This window comes from Melanerpes formicivorus, unplaced genomic scaffold, assembly GCF_026170545.1.
Source record: "Melanerpes formicivorus ecotype bairdi unplaced genomic scaffold, bMelFor1.0.p_v2 SCAF_22, whole genome shotgun sequence".
NCBI classification, from domain to species: Eukaryota; Metazoa; Chordata; class Aves; order Piciformes; family Picidae; genus Melanerpes; species Melanerpes formicivorus.
Genome location: NW_027142374.1, coordinates 969,651 through 982,943, shown reverse-complemented (window position 1 = coordinate 982,943; position 13,293 = coordinate 969,651). Strand labels below are relative to the sequence as shown.

The 13,293-nt window shown below is 53.2% G+C and overlaps 1 protein-coding gene across 1 annotated transcript; it reads right to left on the bottom strand.

Annotated features, from left to right (window-relative positions):
* Positions 1-1,478: 1,478 nt before the first annotated feature.
* On the bottom strand, positions 1,479-12,458 carry CD40LG (CD40 ligand). Its single transcript, XM_068152214.1, is given in 10 exon segments — positions 1,479-1,609; positions 1,611-1,709; positions 1,712-1,888; positions 1,890-1,935; positions 3,545-3,551; positions 5,472-5,534; positions 5,837-5,884; positions 6,197-6,242; positions 8,064-8,201; positions 12,196-12,458. Coding segments are annotated over 10 exon segments (822 nt in total). The 5' UTR covers positions 12,352-12,458; the 3' UTR covers positions 1,479-1,567.
* Positions 12,459-13,293: the final 835 nt, after the last annotated feature.

Below are 13,293 nucleotides of genomic sequence, written 5' to 3'. Positions count from 1 at the left end.
GTTGAGGTGGAACCTCCTGTGTTCCATCTTAAACCTGTCCCATGCCCTGTTACTGGGCACTGCTGCAAAAAGCCTGGCCCCTTCCTGACACCCACCCCTCAGATATTTGTAGCCCTTAATAAGTTTCCCCTCTGAGCCTTCTCTTCTCCAGGTGCTCTGTTATGGCTCAGCTCCCCTTCACTGTGGGCCAGCTGAAGAAGATGCTCAGGGAGACCCCAGTGTGCAGTGCTGTCCAGGTGCCCCCTGCCCAAGAGGGTGTCTGCCCCTCTGCAGAGCCCTGCCCTCCTGCAGCTCCAGCAAACATGCTGCTGGGGGCACATGCTCACAGAGGACAGCCAGAAGATTGCTGCGCACATGCACCTTGGGAGGGGCTGGGAACCAGCAGCTGGTCCTGCTTTCCTGCTCCTCCTTGGGTAGGAGAGGAGGCAGGTTCCAAATGTGATGGTGGTGACCAACACCCCTCCCACAGGGGAGCGAAATGGGCCATGGGCAGAGGGTGCTCTACCTTCAGAATCATAGAATCAACCAGGCTGGAAAAGACCTCAGAGATCATCAAGTCCAACCTACCACCCAACACCTCCTGACAAATAAACCATGGCTCCAAGTGCCACATCCAATCCCCTCTTGAACAACTCCAGTGATGGGGACTCCACCACCTCCCTGGGGCAGCACATTCCAATGGCCAGTCTTTCTTGCTGGGAGGAACTTTCTCCTCATCTCCAGCCTAAGCTTCCCCCTGGCACAGCTTGAGACTGTGTCCTCTTATTCTGCCACTGGTTGCCTGGGAGAGGTGGGAGGAGGACTGGTGAGCAGATGCAGGTCACCAAGGGCAGGGCTCTCCTGGTGCCCTGTGTGCAGCCTGGTGTGCAGCCAGCTTCCCCCCCTCGCCTGGGCCACCAATCACCCATCTGATAGGGGGTGACTGTCACCAAGCATGAGCCTGGCCAGGGCAGTGCCACCCTAAGCAAGGAGCTCTGGGCAAGTTTCACAGCTGGGGCATGGGTGGAAAAGAAGGCTTCTGAGGATAAAAGCAGACGGTTTAGGGTGGGCAACAATGCATCAGCAGCCGCTGGCACGGAAGGCCAGCAAGGGCTGGTGCCTCCAGAGGAGCCACTCCTGAGCCTTTGAATGGTTTTTCCGTTGGTGATCTGTAAGCAGATGGGTACAGGAGATAGGCACAAGCTTGGCTCCATGGGGCACCCTCAGCTGGGCGGAAAGAACCCTTGGTGGCAAGGTTTGTGCTGCTAACAGAAAGCCCTTGTGGGCATGGCGCACCCAGGCACACCCACACCAGCACGTACCCAGCCCTGGGCAAGGGAAGGGGGGTGGTGGGGGGGAAATGAAACCCAAAGTGCAAACACCAGCTTTGGACTGTGTTCCATGTGTGTTTCTTGTGGCCCCTTGGCCCCTCACCAGTAACCCTCAGTAATAAATAACAAAATATACAACTCAAGAAACAAGAAAGCCACCGAGGCAGGGGGACATAAATAGGGGGAAACAGGGAAAGGCGCTTGGTGTCGACGAAGCCGGGCTGGACCCCCCTCCTTTGGGGCAGCCCCCCTCCTCACTACAGCTTGAAGAGGCCAAAGTAGGTGCTGCCATGGCTGTAGACCCACCCTCTCTGAGTCTGTCACGCTGGCAAAGACCATGTCCCCTTCCCGCAGCTTGAAGACGCCTCCCACCCGGACGGACTGGAAGGTCGCAGTGGGGGGTTGGAGGTGTTGTGTGTGTCCTGGCCTCTCAGCAGCAGCCTCTTCTCTTCCAGGGGCAGGTACAAATAAATGTAGAGAGTGAAGGGTGCCGAGGTGGCTGCTTTGGTGCAGAAGGTGACTTGGGAGTAGATGTAGTAGAGCCCTGCTTCCTTCACCTGCAGCTTGCCCTCCCGGGTACGATATCAGGTCGTTGGCCGTGGGGCCGTACATCGTCGTCGCCACACTGGAGCTCTGCAAGGGGACAGAAGGCATTAGGAGGATGACAACAGGGACACAGTCTCAAGCTGCAGCAGGGAGAGGTTTAGGCTGGATGCTAGGAAGAAAAATCTTCCCAGAAAGACAGATTGCCTGAAGTTACTGTGAGTGAAACCTCATCTGAGTGGTGCTGAGGGGGGTGTGTGTGGTGTAATCCCTGCAGGAACACAGACTGCTTAGCCTGTATGGTAAATCCTAAGGCTGAAAGAGACGTGGCTTTCTTTGTTCCACTCTTCATTAGCTGTGCATTAACATAACACAAAGGAGCACCATGAGCTTTTTTCCTTCTTTTCCTGGCAGCTCTATGCAGCTGCTCAAGGGAATTTGACCTTTGAGATGCTAGAGCTTGGGATTGGGTAGGATAAATCCTAAGCTGGGGGTTGTGGCTCTGTTTACACCAGGCATCTGTGCTGGACACAGTCTTCAAGCTGTGCCAGGGGAGGTTTAGGCTGGATGTTAGGAAGAAATACTTCCCAGCGAGAGAGATTGGCCATTGGAATGTGCTGCCCAGGGAGGTGGTGGAGTCACCATCACTGGAGGTGTGTTTAAAAAGAGCCTGGATGAGGCACTCAGTGCCATGGTTTAGTTGATCAGATGGTGTTGGGTGATGGGTTGGACTTGGTGATCTCAGAGGTCTTTTCCAAGCTGGTTAATTCTATATTCTATATTGGGCATGAAGAGGACATTCTTCACAATGAAGGTAGGAAAATATCACAACAGGTTGCCCAGGGCTGTGGTGGAGGTCCCATCCCTTGAAGGCACTCAAGGTCAGGCTTGATGGGGCCCTGAGCAGCCTGATCTAGCTGGAGATGTCCCTGCTTGAGTGCAGGGGGGGTTGGATAAGATGACCTTTGAGGTCACTCTCCCAATGCATTCTGATTCTTCAATTCTATGAGCTGGGAGAAGGAGACATCCTGCTTGGCAGGCTGATTCTGGGGGGGACACGCCACAGGCATTTGACATCCCAGCCTTTATCTGCTGAGGGGGGCAGGGCTGGGTTCTGCCTGCCCCTGGACACCCTCCCACACTCAGGGGAGCAGGATCCCCTTCCATGAGGGCAGGACATGTTTATCCTGTGTTTCTGGTCACTGATCTTGACACCTTTGAACTGATTACACAAGCAGAGGAGCACTTTTGCTTCCTGCACCCAGCCAAGTGGAAATGCTAAGGGTGGAGGAGTGCACACAGTTTTCACCACAAGCCAAACATCCTTGTTTCCACCCCTGCAGGGGTGCTGTCTCCACAGCTTTTGGTGGCACAGGCTCCACTCCAAGCTCTCAGACTGTCAAAACATGCAGCTCCTATCTTCAGAGGCACTCAGCCCAGGGCATAAACTTTCCTCTAAAGTCCCTCCTCCACCTGGCCCCTGCAGATGGTGAGACTTCACCAAGGAAGCCTAAAATCCTATGTTCCACACTTCAGTCCCTGACAGGGTGCAGAGCTGGAAGGCTTTTGCATGACAAGTGCTACCTCCCAGCACGGGGGAGCATTGCTCACATGGACAATGGGACCCTGCTTTGGCAGAGGGGGGGTTGGACTCAGTGATCTCTGGAGGTCCCTTCCAACCTCTACTGTACTGTAATACTGTGGCTTGCTGTTGGGGGCACTCCTGGTGCCACTGAAGTAGCTCCTGCTGGAACTGGTGCAGACAAGTCAATACTGAACCCAGGAAGCTATGGCCATAGGGGCCCCGAGCTCACCTGTGACCTTCAGGAAGGACTTTGGACCTGCACCTTCCCCAACATAGAGAGAGACCTGTGAGGACATCATGGGATGAGGGCCCCAGCTCCTCAATGAGTAATGGGTTTGACTGTCTCAGCCTTGAGTCCCAGTCCCCACAACAGGGCAGCATGAGGTGGTCCTGGGGGTGGGCATGCAGCCCCCTGGCACATGGCCGTGCACCCCCACAGGAACATTTCACCTGCTCTGCGGAGCAGAGCTGCAGGCAGCCTGCTCTGGAGGCTCAGCAAATGCCTCAGCAGGAGCTCTCAAATGCAGCAGTGAGTTTCTCACTTCTTTGATCTTATCTCACCCTGAGCTTTCCACAGGTAGCCCGAGCTCTGGTGGAAAGGCTGCGTCACAGATGGAAAGAGCAGTTGCTGGTTGCTGGCAGTCACTCCAGAGTTAAGCCAAACAGGCTCAGGTTGTGAAATCCTGGCCAGATTGAGAGACTGACCCTGCAAGCTCTTGCTTGTCTTGGGAAATTCTTGCTCTTGAAGGATGTCCCTTGGCTAAGGCCACGCTGGGGGATGGAGCCATGAGAGCAGCCACAGCCTCTGCAGAGGGAGGCACAGCTGCAGATGGACTTGGGCTTTTCTCAGACCCAAAGTGGGATGGCATGAATGAGTGCAGCTTGCCTAAAGCAGTTTGCAGCCACCTGTGTTGTGACTGTAAAGCCATCAGGCAAGCCACCATTGCTACCAGGACCACTACAGGTGAGAAGATAATTAGATCAGGAGACACAATGTGCCAGCAGAGCACTCCTGCAGCAGCCACCTCGGCAAGACACGGCCAGGAGAGCAGAAGCTCTCTGCTCTGTTGCTTGGGTTCCTTAATTAGGAGGAGAAACAGTTCTCTGCTCATAAAAGCCACTGCAAAGATGAAACCATTGCTGCATTTCTAGGAAGGCATGCAGGCTTAGAGACCCAGAGTCACAGGATCATAGAGTCACAGAACCATGCAGCCATAGAATGGTTTCAATTGGAAAAGACCTTTCAGATCATTGAGCCCAACCATTCTCTAACTCTCCCAAGCCTGATGCTAAACCATGGCCCTCAGCACCACAGCTCTGCCCCTTTGAAACACCTCCAGGGCTGGGGATTCAGCCACCTCTCTGGGCAGCCTGTGCCAGTGTCTGAGAACCCTTTTGATCAATAAGTTTCTTTTCATATCCAGCCTGAATCTCCCCTGATGCAACTTGTGGACATTTTCTTGTTACTAAGGAGAAGAGACCAACTCCCACCTCAATGCAACCTCCTTTCAGGGAGCTGTAGAGAGCTAGAATGTCTCACCTCAACCTCTTCTTCTCCACACTAAACACCCCCAGTTCCCCTCAGCTGCTCCTCCCCAGTTCTGTTCTCCAGACCCTTCCCCAGCTTCATTGCCCTTCTCTGGACACACTCCAGCACCTCAATGTCCTTCTTGCAGTGAGGGTTCCCAAAACTGACCCCAGTGCCTCACCAGTGTGGCCTCACCAGTGCTGAGTCCAGGGGGACAACCACTGCTCTGCTCCTGCTGGTCCCACTAGTGCTGATCCAGGCCAGGATTCTGGTGGCCTTCTTGGCCACCTGGGAACACCCTGGCTCAGTTTGGGGTGCATGTGACACAGGTGCACATGGTGATGTGGCAACCAGGAGGTTTGCTGTGCTTTGGGGACATGGTTTCATGCTGGAGCTGTACTGTCCCCTGTCCCTGACCTTCCAGAGCCACAGGACAAATGGCAGGGTCCAGCTGGGTGCTCCACCAGCTCCCTGGCCAAGGCAGTGCCAGGTGGGTCTGTCTTACCTGAGGCTGCCTTGTTCCTTGTCACACCTGCCAGATGGGCTGCAACTGGTTGCCTCTTCTCCTCTGCAACATGGAAAGCTCAGTGTTAGGGATGCCTTGGGATCCAGAGTCCCCAGCCCAGTCACCACATCTCTCCTGCTGGCACCACAGCACCTACCACCCTTGATATGTCTCTGTGGGCCAAACCTAGCTTGGAGATGCAGTCTCCAAAGTGCCCCCAGCTCTAAGAGAGGCAGGAGCTGGCCTCTGCTCTTCCAAGACACCCAGCTGCCTTCAGGGAGGAGTGCCTGAGGGTTAGACCCAGGGAGCAGAGGGTGCTAGCTTGGCCACCACGAGAACAGGACATGGATGTGCTCACAGCTTACCTGCCACAGGAGTCTCGTTCTTGTGTGTCAAACGGGGGTGGTTATGGCCTGCAAAGCAGAAAGGCCATAGATTCACTTTTGCATTCATTTCCATCAGGTTCAGGCCACGTGGCAGGCAAAGCCTCCTCCCCTTCCAAAAGAGCCATGCCCAGTGTCCCCTTTCTGCCATCCCCATGCCATGCACAGTCCTACCCCCATGGGAATACTACATACCCCAACCCCTGCCTCTGAGCCATGCCCTGGGGGACAAGTGGGCTGTTGGAGGGTGAAGGAAACTCCTCTCCAAGCCAAGCTTCTCCTTGCAAGTCACCCCCACAAGCTTCTCCCCCAGCAAGTCACTGGTGGCCCCGAGAAACTCACCTCTCTGCATTTCAAACTTGGGCTGCTCCTTGCTGGGTTCCTTGTCCTGAAACAAACCCAAAAAATACATGTTAGGGTTTGGGTTTTTTTTTTTTCAAGAGGTGTATCAGAATCAATACTTTTGAAAGCTTCTGCACAATGGATGCTCTGGTCACAGCTTGGCTCGGTGCTTTCTGGCCCCAAGAGCCCTGCCAGCTCTCAGCAGGTGGTACTCAAAACCAGGGAGGACCTTCCCCAGCTCTGGGCTGAGCTGCTGTTTGTAGCAGGGGGGCAGCAAGGTTGAGGATCTGAGGGTTTATGCAATGAAGATGGTGTGATGGAGAAAGTTTATTAAGACAAAACAAACTCAAAAGAAGCAGACAAACCCCAAACCTCTCTCTCTCTCATGTAAACCCATATTGGAGATGCTGCCCAGCAAGCTGGGCACATCCCTGCCCCTACAAGGGAGGAGTTTCAGGACTGGATGTGCAGATGCCCAGGGAGGTGGTGGAGTCACCATCCCTGGAGGTGTTGAAGAGGGGATTGGATGTGGCACTTGGTGCCAGGGTTTAGTCATGAGGTCTGTGGTGACAGGTTGGACTTGATGATCTTTGAGGTCTCTTCCAACCTTGGTGATTCTGTGATTCTGTGATGTGGTGCTGAGGGACACAGTTTAGCACCAGACTTGGTAGTGCTGGGTTGATGGTTGGATGTGATGAGCTTAAAAGTCCTTTCCAGCCTAACCAGTTCTATGATTCTGTGCCTACCAAGTGGGTTCCATCTCAGACACAGTTTTGAGTTGGATATTGATGAAAACCTGAAGGTTTAGCTGAGGCATTTGATATCATTGGGCACTGACAATGAGGAAGGAATGTCCCTCTCCTGCCTGCCCTGGCCAGCACAATCCTTCCCAAAGAACAAACTCAAGGGCAGAGCAGGCTGAGAGCGTCTCATCTCGGGCTGGGCAGCTCTCAGCAGCTCCAGGAGGACATATTGCAGTGCAGGTTGGTTCTCCTGCACCCAAACAAGAAAGGCTGCTTGCACTGGCTGGAGGTGCCTTTTGTGAGCTTGTGGGGTGGCATTTGCACAGCAGCTTCCTCCTCCTCACTAGCTGCCAGGAGCTGTGGCCGTCTGGCCCAAGCCTTGCACCATCATCAGCACCTGGGCAAAATGAGAAGCAGAAGTGCTCCCAGGGGCAGGTGGCCACAAATACCTTGGAGCAAGGTGCTAGAGAGCAGAAAATCAAGGCCTTTGAGACCAGGGTCAGAGTGCAGAGTCAGGATGCCTGCAGTTCCATCCCTCCCACTGCAAAGCCTGAGCTTCCCTCAGTGCACTGCAGCTCACCATGCTCTGGCCAAAACTGGTTTGAGAAATACAAATGGATGAGAAAGCTGGGGAGGGACTTTCTACAAGGGTTTGTAGGGCTAGGATGAGGGGCAATGGATCTGAGCTGGAAGAGGGGAGATTGAGACTGGAGATGAGGAAGAAATTCTTTAGAGTGAGGGTGGTGAGACACTGGCACAAGTTGCCCAGGGAGGCTGTGGATGTCCCCTCCCTGGAGGTGCTCAAGGCCAGGCTGGATGAGACCTTGAGCAACCTGGGGTAGTGGGATGTGTCCCTGCCCATGGTAGGAGGGTTGGAACTGGGTGATCTTGAAGGTCCCTTCCAACCCAAGCCATTCTGTGATTCTGTGATTCATCAACGTTATCAACACACATAAAAGTGGAGTGTAAAAAAGGATGTGGTGTAAGAAAGGACAGCTACTCTGCAGCACCAAGGTTAAAAGGCAGCCATGGTTTTAAAGACAAGCTTGGGTGAAGTTGTGTGAGTGCCTGGGCACCCTCCACACACCCTCAGTGGGGTGTTTATCCATCTGACAGCACCCTACCTTGCACTGGAGGTCCTGGAAGCCCTTTAAAATCTTTTCACAGTCCAACAACGTCGACTTCTGCCCTTCTGCGGTCTGACATTTCTGTATCCTCCTCAGGAAGATGTAATCTTCATTCAAGTTCAACACCTCTTCCATCTGCCAGAGAGAAGAGAGGGTGAAAAGGCTGTTAGAGGGAAACCTGCAGTGGCTGGCAGCAGAGCTGTGATGGATTTCTGCCTGGCATGAATTGCAGCCTGGAAAGCTCGGGGTGGGTTGGTTAGTTAGCATCAGGGGGAGGCAGGCAGGCAGGCAGACTGAGGGAACCAAAACCTTCCCACCATGTGCCCAGCACAGCATCTGCATCTGCAGGGACCTGCATCCATGGGGCTGACCCTGGTATGGTGAGAGGATTGCTCAGGATCTCTTCCTGAAGGGCAACAAGGCTGGGGAAAGGTCTGGAGAATAGGTCTGGTGAGGAGCAGCTGAGGGAGCTGGGGGTGTTCAGGCTGGAGAAGAGGAGGCTGAAGGGAGACCTCATTGCTCTCTACAGCTCCCTGGAAGGAGGTACGAGCCAGGTGGGAGTTGGTTTCCTCCCCCAAGTTACTAGCAATAGGAGGAGAGGAAACGGCCTCAGGTTGCACCAGAGGAGGTTTAGGTTGGATATTGGAAGAAACCTCTTCCCTGGAAGTGTTCTCAAACCTTGGAACAGACTACTCAGAGAGGTTGGTGGAGTCCCCATCCCTGGAGGTGCTCAAAAAAATATGTGGCCATGGCACTGCGGGCCATGGTTTGGTAGGCATGGTGGTGTTGGCTTGATGGTTGCACTTGATGATCTTAGAGGTCTTTGCCAACAGAAATGATTCTATTTTCTATCACCTTGATAATGAATTTAAGTTCCCCACTCTGCCTTTTCCAACAGGCAGGTGGCAAACCTCCACCTCCCTGCACTGCGGCACCAGCCCAGGGGAGCAGTCCCAGCGGTCTCAGCAGGCAGCTGGGATGCTCGCTCAGCCCTGTGCTCTCCTGCCCATGCAGGAGGGCTCTTTGGTGTTCTGTGGACTAGTTGATTGCCTAAAAAAGAGCTGCCAAGAGGCCAAAATGACTTGTGGGGTCAGGGCTCAATTCTGCCAAGAGTTTCATCTTTAAAGGGGAAAAAAAAAACCCATCAGCAAACCAAAAAAGTTCCCCAAAGCCAACCGACCACACACTCCAACCATCCAACCAACCAACCAACCAACCAATGAACCTAAAACTTGGTTGATTGATTGATTGATTTGTTTTAATGACTCCTTTTCTGGAAGGCAAAAAAAACCATCTAACATCTGGCTGGCCAGCCAGCAGAAATGCAGCCAGACATGAGGACACACAGCCCGGCAGAGCACTCAGAGCAGGCAGCCCTGGCAAGTGGAGGATCGTGTCTGAAGGCCTGCTGTGAACTCTGAAGGCAACTAACATCCTTCTGCCACCCATGGCTCCACTTCAGATGCCGCTGACCCTCTGTCACAGCCCTGTGCAGTCAGGTTTTGTTCTGCTGGTGAGCCTCTACTCACCCCTTCAGCCCAGGCTGCAGCCTCCATGCAGCAGAGTGCTCTTCTTTAATGGAACAAGACTAGCAGTGGGTAGATTCAGATGGGATGTTAGGAAGAAGTTGTTCCCCATGAGAGTGGTGAGACATTGGGGATCCTCTCCTATGAGGACAGACTGAGGGAGTTGGGGCTGTTCAGTCTGGAGAAGAGAAGGCTCTGAGGAGACCTAATTGTGGCCTTCCAGTATCTGAAGGGGGTTACAAGAAAGCTGGGGAGGGACTTTTGAGGGTGTCAGGGAGTGATAGGACTGGGGAGATGGAGAAAAACTAGCAATGAGTAGATCCAGATTGGATGTTAGGGAGAAGTTCTTCCCCATGAGGGTGGTGAGAGCCTGGCACAGGCTGCCCAGGGAGGTGGTGGAAGCCTCCTGCCTGGAGGTGTTTGCAGCCAGGCTGGATGCGGCTGTGAGCAACCTGCTGTAGTGTGAGGTGTCCCTGCTCGTGGCAGGGGGCTTGGAACTGGCTGATCCTTGAGGTCCCTTCCAACCCTAACAATTCTATGATTCTATGATCCATCCTCCCAACTGTTAAGCCCCCTCAGGATTGCTCTCCACTGGAAGATCAGAAGTCATCCACTTCAATTTCTATTGAAGTTCTATGAGGCTCTGAACCCTTTAACAGGGTTAAAAATCAGCGACGAGGATCTTATCAGTGGATCTGGTAGTAAGGAGAACTCATTCTGGGGGTTTGGGCACATTTTTTCAGCTGCTTATCTTTTCTGGTCTGGAGGAGTGTGCCTTTAGGTGGGTGATGGAGCAGTGCAGCTGCAGTCATGCAAACCTCAAACTCAGCTTTGCAGTTTCTAATTATTTGTCTTTGGTAACTGTTGTCCCAGGTATGGGACAGGATCAGCAGGGCTGGGGCTCTGCAGAAAAGGCAAAGCACTGAGATTCACTCTTTTCTGCCCTGATCAGAAAGTTGGGATCTGAAGGCAGATGCTGGTAAAATTCATAGAATCAATAAGGTTGGAAAAGACCTCAGAGATCATCAAGTCCAACCTATCACCCAACACCACCTGACAGCTAAACCATGGCACCAAGTGCCATGTCCAATATCCCCTTGAATACTTCCAGGGATGGTGACTCCACCACCTCCCTGGGCAGCACATTCCAGTGGCCAATTAATCTCTCTGGGAAGAACTTTCTCCTCACCTCCAGCCTAAACCTCCCCTGGCACAGCTTGAGACTGTGTCCTCTTGTTCTGGCGTTGGTTGCCTGGGAGAAGAGACCAACCCCAACCTGGCTACAACCTCCCTTCAGGTAGTTGTAAACATGCATGCAAACACTACATAAAAAGCCATTGCTGCAACCCACATCCTCACAATTAGTGCTGCAGCTCCAGACAAACCACCACCAAGGCTAAAATAGCCACTTGTGTGCTGCTGACACACTCTCCCCTCCCTGGACTGGCTGCCAGGTTTGCTATCAACAACTGGTTTTGATTGATCCATTCTCATTTTCATAGAATCATAGAATCAGCAAGGTTGGAAAAGACTGAAAAGAAGACAGGCTGAGACCTGTCCAGAGCATATCAGCATTGGTCAGTCTGCAGCTGGCTGAACTGAACTAGAGAATCACAGATTCACCAAGGTTGGGAGAGACCTCAAAGATCATCAAGTCCAACCTGTCACCCAACACCTCCTGACTAAGCCATGGCACCAAGTGCCACATCCAATCCCCTCTTGAACTCCTCCAGGGATGGGGACTCCACCACCTCCCTGGGCAGCACATTCCAATGGCCATCAGCTCTCTCTGTGAAGAACTTTCTCCTCACCTCCAGCCTAGGCTTCCCCTGGCACAGCTTGAGACTGTGTCCTCTTGTTCTGGTGCTGGTTGCCTGGGAGAAGAGACCAACCCCCTCCTGGCTACAACCTCCCTTCAGGTAGTTGTAGAGAGCTGTTAATGAAGGGAACAGATCTCTTCCTCAGTGTACACCTTAGTGCCCAGGTCAAGCAGAGATGAAAACATGAATGTCATAAATGCCACTCCTGCATCCAGCCAGTGGCCAGCACCATCACCCAGGGCAGGTTTAGGTTGGGTATCTGGAAGATGCCTTTCCTGCAGGGGTTGGATATCTGGAAGATGTGTTTCCTGCAATGGTTGGGTATCAGGAAGATGCCTGTCCTGCAAGGGTTGGATATCAGGAAGATGCCTGTCCTGCAGGGGTTGGATATCTGGAAGATGTGTTTCCTGCAATGGTTGGGTATCAGGAAGATGCCTGTGCTGTAAGGGTTGGATATAAGGTAGATACCTTTCCTGCAAGGGTTGGATATCAGGAAGATGCCTTTCCTGCAAGAGTTGGAACAGGCTGCCCAGGGAGGTGGTAGAGTCACCATCGCTGGAGGTGCTCAGGAAGCACATGGACATGACAGTTTAGGACATGGTTTCATGGCCATGGTGGTCTTAGGTTGCTGGTTGGACTTGATGATTTTGGGGGGTGGTGGTGGGGGTGTCTTTCCCAACCCAACTCATTCCATGGTTCTATGCCTCATCCTTTCGGGGCGCGCACCTCGTCCCGGCTGAAGGCAAAGAGCTTTTCATCAGTCCACCTCATTCCTCCCCTTACCTTATCCATCTTCATGTGGAGATACAAGCAGAAGAGCGTTGTGCCAATGGTCTGTGCCAGCATGCAGACGGCGAGGAAGGCCATGAAGATCTTCATGGTGCCGGGCGAGGCGGTGCCGCCCGGCCGGGGCGCCGCGGGGCTGTAGGCTTCGTTCATCCTTCGTGCCGCGGCGCTGGGGCTCCTTCGAGCGCGCTGCTCGCGAGCAGCATGAGAACTGCTCTCTGAGCGGCTCCTCCTGTGAAGGGGATGCAGGTTGCAGCAGCCTCCACTTCCTGGAAAAAAAACCTCTTCGTAGTGGGGAGGTTTGTTCACTGCTGTCTCCCACAACAACAACAGAAAGAGGTTGCTTAGGGCTTTCTTCTCCGCTGCACTTCCAGGCTTTTTTCCTACCCTCATACCAGAAGCAAGAGAAGTTCTGATTCCATAGATTCATTTTTGCCTTTGAAACACACCAGACTATGTCCTGGTGGTTTGGTTGAGGGTTTTGTTTTTTCCCCCTCCCCTTGCTGCAGATGAAAGTTTCATGGCAAGTTGCCTTCAAAGAACCAAAGCCCATGGACGCTGCGGGCTGCCAGGGGTTAGGAAGTACTCGGAAAGTTGGGTTTGCTCTCAAAAGGGGAAGAAAGTTGGGGTTGTTTTTTTCTTCTCTGTTTTCCTTCATGAGTCTCAAACTGTGCCAGGGGAAGTTGAGGCTTGAGGTGAGGAGAAAGTTCTTCTCCGAGAGAGCCATTCGTCATTGGAATGGGCTGCCCAGGGAGGTGGTGGAGTCCCTGTCCCTGGAGGTGTTCAAGAGGGGATTGGATGTGGCACTTGGAGCCATGGTTTAGTTGCCAGGAGGTGCTGGGTATTAGGTAATAGGCTGGACTTGATGGTCTCTGAGGTATCTTCCAACCTGGCTGATTCTGTGATGCTATGATTTTGCAGCCAAGACACCTGGCTGGAGCGAGCAGGCTGTGCCTTCTCTTGTGCTCCCCATGGGTGAAGTCTCTGCCTGGGTGGTTTTCACACAGGATCTTCCTTACTTCACCAAGTTACTTCACCATTCTGCTCTTGTACTGGGCAGTGGTTAGGGCACAACTTGCATCCTGTGCCCAGTTC